At 39.8% G+C, this 13,741-nt stretch overlaps 1 protein-coding gene across 4 annotated transcripts in view; it reads left to right on the forward strand.

Annotated features, from left to right (window-relative positions):
* Positions 1-755: 755 nt before the first annotated feature.
* RBM26 (RNA binding motif protein 26) overlaps positions 756-13,741 on the forward strand; it is a 52,469-nt gene continuing 39,483 nt past the window's right edge. For all 4 annotated transcript variants that reach the window (XM_035565184.2, XM_035565186.2, XM_035565185.2 and 1 more), the window contains exon 1: positions 756-1,276. In XM_035565184.2, the coding sequence (XP_035421077.1) occupies positions 1,206-1,276 (71 nt within the window). In that variant the 5' untranslated portion in view covers positions 756-1,205. The remainder of the gene's footprint in view (positions 1,277-13,741) is intronic.

Consider the following 13,741-nt stretch of genomic DNA (forward strand, 5'->3'; position numbering starts at 1 on the left):
TGGATAACCTCCATTTTGAGGTCAATATGTGTGTTTGCTGGGATTATGCTCCCAAGAGCAGTGCCACATGCCATGGCAGGGTTTACACTGTGATCGGGAGGTGGTGGTGTCACCGTCCCTGGGGGTGTTTAAGGAAAGGTTGGATGCGATACTTAGGGACATGGTACAGTGAGTGACATTGGTGGTAGGGGGGTGGTTGGACCAGATGATCTTGGAGGTCTTTTCCAACCCTAATGATTCTATGACCACGCTGGTGTTTTTATCCAGGAGATGGACACCGGTGGGTGTAAAATACCTCTCTCCCTCCCTCGAGGTTTTGAACAGTAATAAAAACATGAATGTGATGAATTGGTGAGGAAAATGCTGAGAACTTTTTTTTTTTTAAAGAAATTTCTACTCTAACCAATATAAGAACATGGGATATGAAGATCTGGTCAGGAAAATGCTGAGAACTTTATTTTTTTTAAAGACATTTTTACTTTTTCTTTTTTTTTAATTTTCCAGCTGTAAACACTTATGAAATTTTCTGCCGCGGGGGAGCGAGAACCGAACTCCTCCCTTCCTTTTTCCCCAGGTCGCCCTGACAGCGCCATCAGCCCCCAGCAGCCTCCCCCCCGGGAGGCGACACGAGACACCAGGCCCCGGGGCCGCTCTGACGGACGGGCCCTGCGCGGCGGCCTCGCCCCGCCTGCCGCCCGTCCCCGCGCGCCGCCCAGCCCTCGCGAGACCCGTTCTCCTCGCGACAGCGCCGCGCCGCCATCTTACCTGCTCGTTCGAGCGTTCCGCCTCGCTCTGCGGCTGAGGGGCGCGCGGGGGGGGGGGGGTGCGGCGCGTTTCGGGGCTTGTCGTGCCCGCCGGCCGCCTCCGAGGAAGAGGAGGAGGAGGAGGAGGAGGAGGAGGAAGGGGAAGAAAAAGGGGAAGGGATTCGCGGGGCCGCTGGGCCGCGGTTGTCGGCGAAGCAGCGGAGAGCAACCGCCGCCGCTCGGCTGGTTCCGCCCCCTTCGTGGCGCTGGGCCTCGGGCCCCTGCCGAACCGGGAGAGGCGGCCTCGGGACCGGGTTCGGCCTCGGGGGGCGAGGGGGGAGGCGCGGCGGCAGCCGGGGTCCCGGCCGGTGGGACGGCACGGGCCCCGCCGCCGTCGTTGTTTGTCCGTGGTGGTGCTGCTGCTGCTGCTGCCGGGGAGACGGGGGGCCCGGGCCGCTCTGGATGGTGGTTAAAATGATCATAGAAAACTTCGAGGCGCTGAAATCCTGGCTCAGCAAAACCTTGGAGCCCATGTGAGTAGCCGCGACCCTTACCCTCTCTCGCCCCCATTCTACCCCTCTCCCCCTCCCTCCCCCCGCCTCAAATAAAATCCTCCTTTGGAAGAAAACCGGGGATTCTCAGGGGAGGGGAGAGCACCCCAGGAGGTGACCTCCTGCTGCCCCCCTTCTCCGCCGCCCCTTTTCCCTCTCCGTGGGGGCCTGGGGCTGTGCCGTGCCCCCGCTTCTCCCGGCACAGTCCTCGTCTGGGAGGTAGGTAGGATCGTCTTTTTCTTAAGGATGCAGCTTCTCCCCCTAGCGACCACGTTCATCGGCAGCGCCCGTGCTCGCTCCCTTTGTAGGCTGGAGTAAGCGGGAGGTAACGCGTGTGCAGCCCGCGCAGCTCCCCCCGGAGAGGCCGGCGTAATGGCCACGGCCCGCCACCCTGTGCGGTGACCTTCTCTGAGAGGGCTCATGTCTTCTAGTATAGATATTTTGCGTTTTTGGGGTCTGCCCCCTAACACTTTTCACCCATCGTTCATAGTCGTTTTGAGTATTTGGCACTCTGGTGTTTTCCTCCCTGTTGCATCAGTTCTGAAGAGCTCTTGGGGGTAGGAGCCCCAGAGAAAAATTTGCCTATTTGTGAGTACCTGCTGGGCCTCTGAACATAACATCCACGTGAGTAATTAGGACTCTGCTGCAAATAATCCGTGTAGTACACATCTTCCTTCTCTGGATGATGTTTTAATAGCATCAATACCTGAACTCAGTTTAAAAGGTTTCATCTTCTGGAAGTATAGTGTCTGTAGACATTTCAGATCAAAACATACTCTTGACTTACCATTACAAAACACAATTCTAACAGAGCTGTATTAAGTTTCTAGAGCTTGATTTGAGTCAGTAGAACTAGAGCTTGTAAGTTAATTCTGGTATTAACTTTTCTTCTGAGATGCATGGCCCCTGTTGGTTTTACTCTGACAGTAATGAATGGAGGAGGGGGGATGGGGAAATTTGGTTTATGGCTTTCATAAACATGAGTTAAGTATATGTATGTACACATACAATTTGTATGGCTCATGTTGAAATAACTTGAATAAGGCTCGGGAACTAAAATTCTGGGGCACTTTTAGGAGAGCTTCACTTGGGCTTTTTGCAGGAAGGTGGTTCATTTTTCCATGAGACCTAATCCAAACAAAACTGAAATTGATGACTCTTGAGATTAATTCAAGTGGACTTTGAATTAGGCCTGCAATAAATTTCTCTGCGTGCATTTACACAAAACGCTTGACCCTTAAGACTGTGGTAAGATATATTTTTTTTAATTTTTCTTGTGAAGAAGGTGAACTAATAATCTTCCTTTAGCCTAACTGTAAGGTGTTACTAAAACAAGAACGCATACTCTGTTCTGTGGTAATAGATCCAGCTGATCTATTACCATGATTAATCTTCAAATGCAGAATGTTCCCGATTAGTATCTGAACACTTTTCTTGTAGGAATATTCTGTTAATGGTAATCAGCACTTTGATATCAATATTAAGAGCATGCTCTTTGAGAGGTTTGTAACAGGTAGTATTTAACTTTGGAAAACCTCGTAGTTTCCAAAATATGTGCTGATAGTTTGAAATGTTGAATCTTGCTCGCTTACTTCTCAAGAAGCTGTTGGGGATTGATACGTTAGTCACAAACAATTCATGAGCATTGTCAAATTCTGTGAAATCTGTAACTGGAATTCTGCTGTTGACATTTGCAGTAGGGCTTCAGTTGACTTCAAAATCCCTTTCTTGATTAAATGTGTCAGGTTATTTTAATTTTGCAGATCTATATCCAAATGCATTTAGTCTGCTTTTCTGCACTTGCATATTACATATCAGGAGCTGAAGTTTGTACTTGTTTATACATTTCCTATTCATAATCTTAAAAACTAGCAAAACTTTGTCAGATGTTATTTAGTTAGAGGTCAGATTAGTTCCTCCATCTTCTCCCCAGGCTCTGTTCATTAGTGATGTATAGTTGTAATTTCTTATTCTGTTAACAAGCCCAGGTAGGTTGTTTGATGTTCCTCTGTCTAAATATTGATCTGCTGTCTGGTAGTAACAGCAGTTAAAGAGTGAAATCGTGTTTTTCAGGTTTTGAGATCAGTTTTTCAGGCACCAACGTTTTTCTCTTAAATTAAATGTAATGTGTGAGCAGTTCAAGTGTGGTTCTCATGCTGGAAAATATGTTGTGGGGTGGGGAATTGCTGACCTGGAGGATGTTGAGTTCTCTAAATTTTTAATTCTGGGAGGAAAAAAGCCGGCAGGAACTGATAAACTCAACTGTCACTTGGTTTTGTGCAGTGTCCTGTATAACTGCATTATCCCATTAAACCCTGGATTTAGCGGAGAAGTATTGTCTTTTCCTACCGGTCAAATACTCTTGGAGATTCTTCTGATCTCAGGTATCTGAAATGTATACCTACAGTCATAGCTTCTGGCCATATGAAAATTTTAGTATGCAGTTACTTCTCTGGAAGTGTTAGTTCTGTACTAGTACAATGAGGCCCTAAGTGCTGGGCACTTGGTGGTGTTACCGTAGTTTGAAAATATTTTTTTTCCTTTTAATGAAACAAAAATGACAAATATTTTCATCTTGTGGCTCTTTCAGAAACCTTTAGCTGCAAGATAGGCAGCTGGATTTCCTGACTACACTAAGAAATATATCACCATATTAGATCTTTTGGAGCTGTTTTCTTGGTGGTTGCAAGGGGAGAAATCTTCTTAAGAAGAAAATAAATTTTATAGACACCTTTGTATAGGTTTATATTTGCGTGGTAGATATCTAGGCTAGGTAATTATTATTTTTCAAGTTGCCCATTTCAAAGTATCTACCAGTTTTTGATCAAGATGTAAAACTTGTCCCAAAGGCTGTAACATGTATGTTTCTGAAATATGTATTTCAGAACTAGAAAATGTCAATATCCATGATGGTTGTTTCCTTTTATCAGAAAGTTTTACCTTTTAAACTTTTACAACGAATTAGCAGGAATGTCAGCTTTTAAATATAATGAAACCAGCGTTGTATGTTTGTATAGGCTGGGCCTTTTTTAGTTGTTGGCTTACTCTCATGTGAGGCCTTTGGTGAATACTGTTATAAACAAGAAAGTTTGGAATAGGGGGATGACAGAGGGTTTAGTTTTGGGAATTTTTTTGTTCATGCTTCTCTCTCTCTCCCCCTCTCCCTCCCCCTTCTCTCTCTCTGTTAAACTTTCTGGACTTCTCTAATGCCTCCATCATAGCCTCGGTGACCTTCCATACAAACACTCTTGACAGTTCGGTTGTGTTGCAGTAAGGCAGAAACTGCAAGTGCTGTTGTGCTCGACTTGAGGGGTGGTAGTTCTCCAGTAACTTTCTACAGTTCTCCAAAGCAGAGGCTGCTTTTGTCGTTTGGGGAATACCTCTTTGAAAAGCTGACTTTGGTTCTCAGAGAATCATAAAATGTGCACGCAGCTATTATATAGATACACATATATGAATGTAGTACCAGTGTAAACGAAGTACCAGAAGTACTTCTGTGTGGTGGCTGCTAAGTGATTGACTGGAGCTATCTAGTATGCTTCGCTAAGGCCAGCTCTGTAAAGAAGGTACTTGTGTCAACAGTTGTCTTTGTTTCTTGCAGGTTGTGGTATGCTTAAGTTTCTGTTGTTATATAACTTCTTCTTGTCCATGGTATGGCTCCTGTAGAGTGTTTGAAAGTAATTGTAAACTTGGAATATAACCTCATGCCTGTCACCTCTAATTTCTGTACTAGCAAAGTCTTCGCTGAGCCGTATCTATTGTGATGGATTCCTTTTCTGCAAGTGCATTCCAGATCCTATGTAAACTGTGTATATATGCTTGCTTGGATGACAGGATCTGGCTTGGCAGAGTTCTAAGTAGGCAGGTCTTTTTCATTTTTTTCTTTAATTAGAGTGTGAAAAAAAATTTCTGTCCAAATGCTGCACTCTGTTTTGCCTTATAAGACATGGTAACATTCTCCCCCTTGCCCTAATTCTTCACAATGAAAAATTTTCTTATTTTTAATTACTTTGTGTAAAATACATTTAATTAAAATCTTTTGCTGGCCCATTGTGTTTACTTAAAAGTTGATTAAGGTTCCCATATCTATTTTTTGTCTTTATTATATTCACATTTGAGGTCTGCTCAGTTACAAAGTCAGACTTGAAAGAAAGATGGAAAAAAATGTAAAACAATGTTTATGCAGTATTTAAGCATACCTCATTTGAATTGGAAGGTTTTTTTGCATCATTTAATTCTATAAATGATCATTGCATTGTAACTACTTTAACAGAGGGAATAAAATCCAAATTGTTAAAGAATAGTTTATTTGTTACTGGAATATTTTATGGGAAACAAGCTGGTATTCAGCTGTGCCTTCGCTATTCTGTTTGTTTGCCATGTTTTTCAACCTTTCTCTGTTAAATCTTCGTGTTTTTTGTGTGTTTGGATCTTTGCTTAATTATTAATTGGCTACTGGTTAGTTCTCTTCACCCACTAACTTAAGAAAAGTGGTGAGTAAAGGAGGTTGAACAGTGGTATGAGGAATAAATACAGTGATAACCCAAGACACTGAAAGAAGACAAAATGAAAAACCTCGGTGTTCATTTCCTTGTACATGTTGCTTACCATCCATCTGGTAATACTCATCAGCCTATCAGGACGTTTCACTTTAATTTCCCAAGAAACTTCCTAAGAAGTTCAAAAGCAGTGTATATCTTCATTTAACTTCCTCTATTAACGCCTTAAAGTATTTATTAACACTTTACATTAAAGTATTTATAACTGTTATAAATCACAAATACACAGCGTTGTTGTAGCACTTTCACTGCTGGCGAAGTTATTCTAATGCATCCATTTAAACTCTCATTGGCTTCCCTGGCTCATGGAGAGCTGCCGTATTTGGAGCTGAACCTTCCTAACCTCCGGTGCTGATGGGGTTATGCTTATTTGGAAAGGTACTGTGATAGAATGACAATATTGGTATTACAGGAAGGAGTAGTTGAAATTAAAAGATAAAAGATGGGAAAACTATTCTTGTTATATCGAACCTTTCTTATTCTTACTCATCACCAGCAAAATAGAACCCCTTGGCTGCCTTGCAGGCCCTGGAGATACAGCAGTGATTTTTGCTTTCCACATTGAACACGTGTTGGATGACCAGCAAGCTGGTGGCTGTTCTGCCTCTTGAAAGCTGTTTTGAATCCTGAGGTGGCTTTTTAAGCTGTTGGTTGCAGGTTGCACCTGTATGAACTTGTAAGATTAGGGTATCGTAACTTCAAAGTGTTGTAATGACATCAGTAACTTGTGTTAGAGCATCGGAGTCTGTTGCATTCCTTAAGTATATCTATACTTGTAAAGAGTTACTGAAAGTGAGCATTACAAGAGTTGTCCTTCCCATCTATAGTACTGTCTCAAGATAAAATTCAGACCTTGCTGAATGAGTCTGTCATTCATTTTAATTTTTGAGCGCTGCAGCTTTCCACAGATTGTGGAATATAGTATCTTAAGTAGTAGCAACACAACCAAATGGTACAGCTGCCTGTGTTAGACTTGCTACTTTGTCCAGTGAGCAGCATACTAATTTTTCTGCACACACTCAGCCCTGTAAATACAAAACATGTCTCTCAGCCCTCAAACATAGCCATGCCCGCTTTGGTTAATGTCAAGGACTGAACAGTATCCTAGAGAAGTATAAATATTAATCTTCAGGCAACAAAACTAGACCATGGAGTTTAGGTTGTGAATTCTGAGGATTAGAGTGAGACAAATAACATGCAGCTACAAGTACTTTTCTTTACAGAAAGACCATTCACTGCCTGGAGGATTTCAGGCATGCTTTTGTGGTTGCAATTTGTTGTGGTAGTTTAAATTTGTTAAGAAACTAGTTTCAGGACTTGCAGTATCTTTTTGTACATTCATTTTTGCACATTAACTTAAAGGTACAGTCATTTAAAAAAGAATCTAACAAAAAAAATCATATAGTTTCTTTTACCTCTTAAAAAAAAAAGTTGGGTGTGCACAAGCCATCTCCAAAGTTAACTTAGTTAACTTCAGGTTGAGGTTCTTGGCATTAGATTGAAGGAAAGCAATGAAAAAGATTGGAAATGACTGACCAGCATTTGGGTTACAAGGAGACTTGATAGAAGTTTCTGTTCTGTCCTTGTTCCTCTCCCTCCACCAACCATTTTTTTCCCTCCAAGTTGAGTAACAATTCATTGTGTGAAAACTGTCAGTTTACAATTGGACAGTTTCAGTTTGGGATTTCTTTTTCCCTTCCCCCCCCCCCCCGGACAGTAAAATGGTTAAGTGCCCTATAGTTCAACACTTCCTAGGTATGTTTCCCTTTAGGAGTTTGCATGGAAGGACCAAGTATTGTCACCAGAGGGTAGACACTGAAATACTAAACTTCCCTTCATAGGAAAGGTGTGAAAAGCTGCCAAAAATTCACTTTCTATGCAATGATTAATCTGTTGTCCATTAACTGTAAAATGTAAACCGGTTTGTTTTGCCATGCCTGTTAGATTTTTTTTAACAAAATAAAGGATTTTTCTCTTACTAAAATGATTTCTAAAGTGTTTACTGCAGCACGGTAGTACCAGGTCTGCACCAAATTTTGTGGATATTACATCCAGAGAAAAAATCAGAAATTATTACACCTTTGAAGTTGCATCTCAGACTGGCTTCGTGGTTTATTGAGAACTGACTTAAATGATGAATTGCAACATGAAGAACTTTATAGCGCTGCAAATGTGTTGTGTCCATCTGTAGTCCCCCCCGAGAGGAAAATGTCTGATTTTTAAATACTTCAGACCTTTCCTCAAGCTAATTGCTTTCTATTTTAAAAGGCTTCAGCTTGGTATATACGTAGGATACCAAGAATATGCATCTCTACTTCGTCTGTGCTTTGTCAGGTTGGAAGACATCTGTTATGTTAAAGGTTAAAGTAATTGGGAGTGATGTCCAATGCATCGTTACAAGTCCAGTCTTGTTCAGGGCCCTGAACTATCACGATTACAGATTCACAAATAACGTAGCACACCCTCAGTCTAGTCAACGTTCCACGGCCACACTTACAGAGTTTGGTTGTGTTCAATGAGACCTACCATGGCTAGATTAATGACTAGTGCAGTTTATTAAAGCAGCAGGTACATACACAGGTTCTTTGGATTGCCAGTGATAAATTCACTGTCTGCAAAGCACATGCAAATACCAAGAGTATGAGTAATACTGCCTGGCTACAAATGCCTTAAAAGATGTAAAGCGACTCTATAGAGATTTCTAAGTTTCCTGGGGGCAGTTGGCATAACCAAGTGTTTGAATCTTACCCAAAGGTGCCCTAATGAGGGGGGGGCTCAGCCTGTCAACTGATCCCAGAAATCAGAAGGTGTCTTCCCTTACACAATGGTATCTTCTCTAACACCCTTTCTCCCTTAACCTAATTTATATAGTTTTCTGTCTTTTAGGTGGAGCTTGAGTGACTCTAGTTATACATACCTTAGGCCCGAAATTTTCTCACTTTGCTTTTAAAGGTATAGACAGAAAAATTTAAAACACAATCCCAGTGAGGTGTGGTTACACCTTGGAGGCGAGTAGCCTTTGGGATGGAGGTGTGTTTTGATACTACAATATTATAATGAGAAGTTCACCAAAAGGATAGCATTTTGTCAAAAACATCACAGGCCGTTGGCCCAGCAAGTATGATGCTTATTGGTTCCGATGTAGCTTCAAGTTCCCATTTTATCACAGAGCCTGGCTGCGGTGTCTCCACTCTGCTCCACCCTCCATACAGTTCCTCTTAGAGTCAGCACACCAAATTCTTCTAGTGTGGCCAACACCTAAGGATGGAGGCCTAGGGAATGTTTAGGTAGTGCAGTTACACCCCACTCTGCATCTTCACTGCTGTACCTTTCCTTTAAAATGTGAATATCAGTTTAATTTCTAAATCAACTCTGGCAATTATTCCACAACATTATATGGGGAAATCAGATTGTAGTAGGACAGGTAACATTAATAAGATATTTAAATATGTGAAATATTCATATATGCTCTCATCAACCTCATAACTATCATTTTTTTATTCTTGACTCTTTTACCACTTTTCAGTTCCTTGCAATTTTTTCTTCTCTTTTTTTAAGAATTTATCACTTGTGTGGTGTTTTTTGTTGTTGGTTTTGTTTTCCCTTCAGTTTGATGAAAGAACTGTAACAGGAGTCCTAGTGGCCTTATGTACAGTATTTGGGATCTCTCTCTTGATGGAGAGTTCAGGGCCCTGTCCGGGAGACATACCTGAAGTTCTCAATTGATACTTAGGTACTGAGCCCAACAGAGACTTTCAGATCTGTCTTCCTCTTATATTTAAAATACTCAAACTCCTATATTTAAAATACTCAAACAGAATGTTGTATCTTTCAGTATTTGCTGATCCTTTAAATACCTTCATAGGCACTAACCTGATAAAATGTATCCTTAGCATACTGTTGTCAAAGTTTGTGTTTGTTCGCTCTTAAAACTTGGAAGATACTTACTGTATTTCCATGCAGTGTCTTAGAAAATGATTCTGATGCAATATTTATGTACAAAGGTATTTTGCTGGTTTAGCTTATCTGCCTTGTTGAATTGCTTTTAGCTATTTTGCCAAAGTCTTTTCAAGTTAGTATAAGCTTTGCTGTTGGTAAGAGGTTTTGTGTGTACAGCTACACCAGTGAAACTTCTTGGCAAACAACTTCCATATGTATTTCACATCCACTGAATTTTTAGATTGATTTGATGCTTGTAATTGAATGTGTTTATGAAAATTAAAGTGGGTTCTCAGAACGTATTTAGTATTTTATATTTTAAAATATGTAAATCTGAATACTGGAAACTGGCTGGTTGAATGGTGCTTAAAGAATTGCAAAGTATTAACATTTACTTTGAAATTAAAAATAATTTAGAAGAGGAAAAAGACTGTACAGAGAAGTGAGTCCTCTTCAACCAAGTTACTTGTACATCCTCAAACATTCATTACTTACATCTTTTTATGGCTTAAAAATGCTTTTACATCTTCAGTATTCCTTTTCTGCTTTTTCTTTATTTGAAATGGTGAATTGAAATAATCTCTGCAAAAGCAGATGAGATTGGAAGCAATGGATTTTCAAAGAGGGATTTTGAATTTTTCCTTGAGTTTTGTTGTAGTTACGAGCTCTTGCTCCTGCAGTTAAGCAGAGTATTTGATTGGCCATTACTTTCCTTTTTGAAGCTTTTCTCCAGTGGTTAGCAATTAGAGGTATCCAGATCATTCCCTGAAGAACATGTAGAGCTCTAGCAAGAGTATTCTTCCATCTCTACCTGTATGTTATATAGTGTTTATTAAAGCAGGATTTCCAAAGTAATTTCCCTTGTCTAGCATAGAGCAGTAGAGACAGCATTTTTGACTAATATAGTACAAACCCTGTAAAGAAAGCAATACTAGAAGTAAAAACATTTAGCATTTCTGGTTAAGATCATATATCTAGTAAGTGGGCGAAAGAAAATGTGCTGTGGTGTTTAATTGTAGCAGGAATTGTTCTTCTACAGTGAAAATCGGTTCAGATGATTATACCAACTGGTTTTTGCTTGCTTGATTAAAAAAAAATAGAAATTTATGTGATCATCGAGGCATGTAGCACAGCCCTACAAAAACTTGAAGGAATGTAGATAGAGGATTTGAAGTTGAGAAATGTTATTTTATGCATATAAATGCATTTTGATGTTTTTTTTCTAGTAACCAAATTTTAGCATAAGAATGAATTTAAATCTAAACTCAAAATACTTTTAATGCACATATTTAATTTCTGTTTAGGTCTGTGGTGTGTGTGCATCATATTCAGGTTAAGCTAAGGATTCAAACCTATATCTAACCATTGAAAATATATATTATTCAGTGAATGCTATAATTGAAATATAAATTTGTTTTGAATTCTGAAATGGTGCTTAAGCTATTTGAAATGCATAGGTGGTAGCCTCATTTTTCTAATTTTTCTAGATAGTCAATTACGTTCCTCACACTATTGATCTTTTTAATCTGCAAGAAGACAATATGCTATATACAGTGTGAAGAATCCTTGTGCTACAGTGTATTTTGCTGTTGTCTCAGCGTGGGGGCCTTTCCTGTTTTCTTCAAAGTGACACCACTTAATAAAACATTGTCAACTATAAGAGTATAAAATACAAGTCAGGCTTACAAAATGTGATAAAGCTAGCTCAAAATGCATGAAACATCCGTGTGTGCACAGCAGATGTACTGCAACTATATTGCCTACTATTCACACGCAAAGAGGCTCATATTCTTTAAGAATATAGTGTTGAACTAGAGAACGTAAGAACTTGGGTACCAGCAAGCCCCCTGTCATCAAACTCAGTAGATTCTGACTGAAGTAAGTGGAGGATGGAGAATTTATACACAATATGTCAGAATTCTCTCAGAGTGAAAAAATAGATATGAAGCAACCCTCCCCCAAACAAAAACATGAAAGGTAACATCCAGAACTCGAATAGCTGTAAAGAGCAGAAAATGTCAGACTGACCTCCTGGATTCACAGTTTGGTAAATTTAAACATCTTTTGTAATGCAATGAGGCCTCTTGTTGCTCTCTTCTGCCACTTATGTTGCTAGCAGTTTGATTTTTCCATCATCTTAAGAAAGCAACATTGTACAAGACTCCGAAAACCAGTGAAAGATCATACTATGAACTCATTAAATATATCTAAATGCTAATACAGAAACAGGCATGGTCTTCACAACAATGTGGAGAAAACCAATCTTTTTTTTTTTAAGCTTTGAACAGTCATAGAAGAAGTGGCTTCTGTTTCAAGTCCATACATCAAGAAGTCAGCTTCTCAGCATAAAGATCATTTGCAGTTTTATATTAAAAGTGGAAAAAAATCACAAAATCTCATTCTGTTAGTTGACAAAAACGTTTTTGCCATCTCAACTGCACAATACATTATAGTCATTGTCACTTAATTTGCATCAATTTGAAATAATTCCTCTGTGTTAGTATTTCTTGAAAAAATAAAATGCGTCGAGTAGCCAAAATAAGTAGTTTTAACGTGAAAGCATGTAAGTTCTTTCTGCTGTGTATTGGGGAATTTCTGCAGTTACATATTGTATAGTGATAATAGAGTTCAGTAAATTTGTTTTGCATCTTTGGTGTGTGGTAATATCACATATGGAATGATAAATGCAAAGACAGTGCCACAGGAGAATGTGATTCTGTCTTTTTGAAATGAAAAGCACATTTATGTACGTTTTTATTGAGGATGTTTTCTTGGAGTTGAGTGGATGGAATGAAATTCTGAGATCGTTGTTGGGTAGATAATAGCCTTGGAGGATAGGGGAGAAAAGCACTAATTGTTACTTTTAAACTGCTGTGTGCCATGTTTTAAACTTTTTGGAATCTAGATGGCTTTCCAGACAAGGTTTTATATTTTCTGCTCTGCTTATGAGAGGAAAAAAAATTTAAAGTAAATTTAATATTTAATATCTTATAGTTGCTACTGTAGTAGCTGGAGAATTAAATAAAATAAACTGCAGTAGCTAACATTAGACATCCGTGGGTTTTTACTTTCTAGACCATTTTTTTTTTCCACTAAATAATTTTGGGTGCATTCGTGTGTCATCTAAATGAGTTGTAGCAGATTTTTAACTGATATCTGACTTTGTATTACTGTATAAAAACAAATCTGGGGAAATTGAAAATAATAAAAAAAAAAAAAAGATTGTAGTGTTTTATCTGATTTTTGTGAAGTATAGAAAGGAGGAGAAGAAGAAATTTATGGATTGTCATGTGAAAATTGTCCCTTCCTCCCAAAATTGTTTTCCTTTCGTGACTGTTGATATGCAGTATGAAAATGGCACAGTAATTTTCTGAGGCATGATTCAGCTTTAAACTGGGAGAAGAATGCATAGCTTCTGTGGTGACATTAGAGTCAGATTAAGGAACAATTGAATATTAATTTTGCAAATTCAGCCATTCGTAAGTGGAGAAGTGCTAGAATTTAGACCTGTGGGGGCTGTGTGGGACGACAACCCTCGCTGCAGCCTACATGCCTGATGGATCTGCTTGACATAGGCATCCAGGTGAAACGATGTGCTCGGCGCTAGCAGCGGATCAGCGGGAGGCATGCAGTTCTGTCATTCTCAGCCTACAAGGCTCTGTGCCTGTTTTCAAGATGACTTTGTGCCTGGACAGCATTTTTTTGCTGGGTAAAGAATTACTAAATCTGAGCAGGGGCAAACCAGATGTGGTAGTTGGAAGGCAAAGATTCTGGAAGAGTTTTTGAGTCAGTGTGCAGCTTTTTCTTTGATTAACAGTATGCAGCTGCATTTTGTTGGTTTAGTGTGTGCAGTTCTTCTGGAGTTTAGGCTGATTGTGAACTCCCATCTCCTGTTTCTGTGAGTAATGCAGACTAATACAGAAAATTGTGCTATGTCCCCTAGCAGCTC

Source organism: Cygnus atratus, chromosome 1 (genome assembly GCF_013377495.2).
Source record: "Cygnus atratus isolate AKBS03 ecotype Queensland, Australia chromosome 1, CAtr_DNAZoo_HiC_assembly, whole genome shotgun sequence".
Taxonomy (NCBI): domain Eukaryota; kingdom Metazoa; phylum Chordata; class Aves; order Anseriformes; family Anatidae; genus Cygnus; species Cygnus atratus.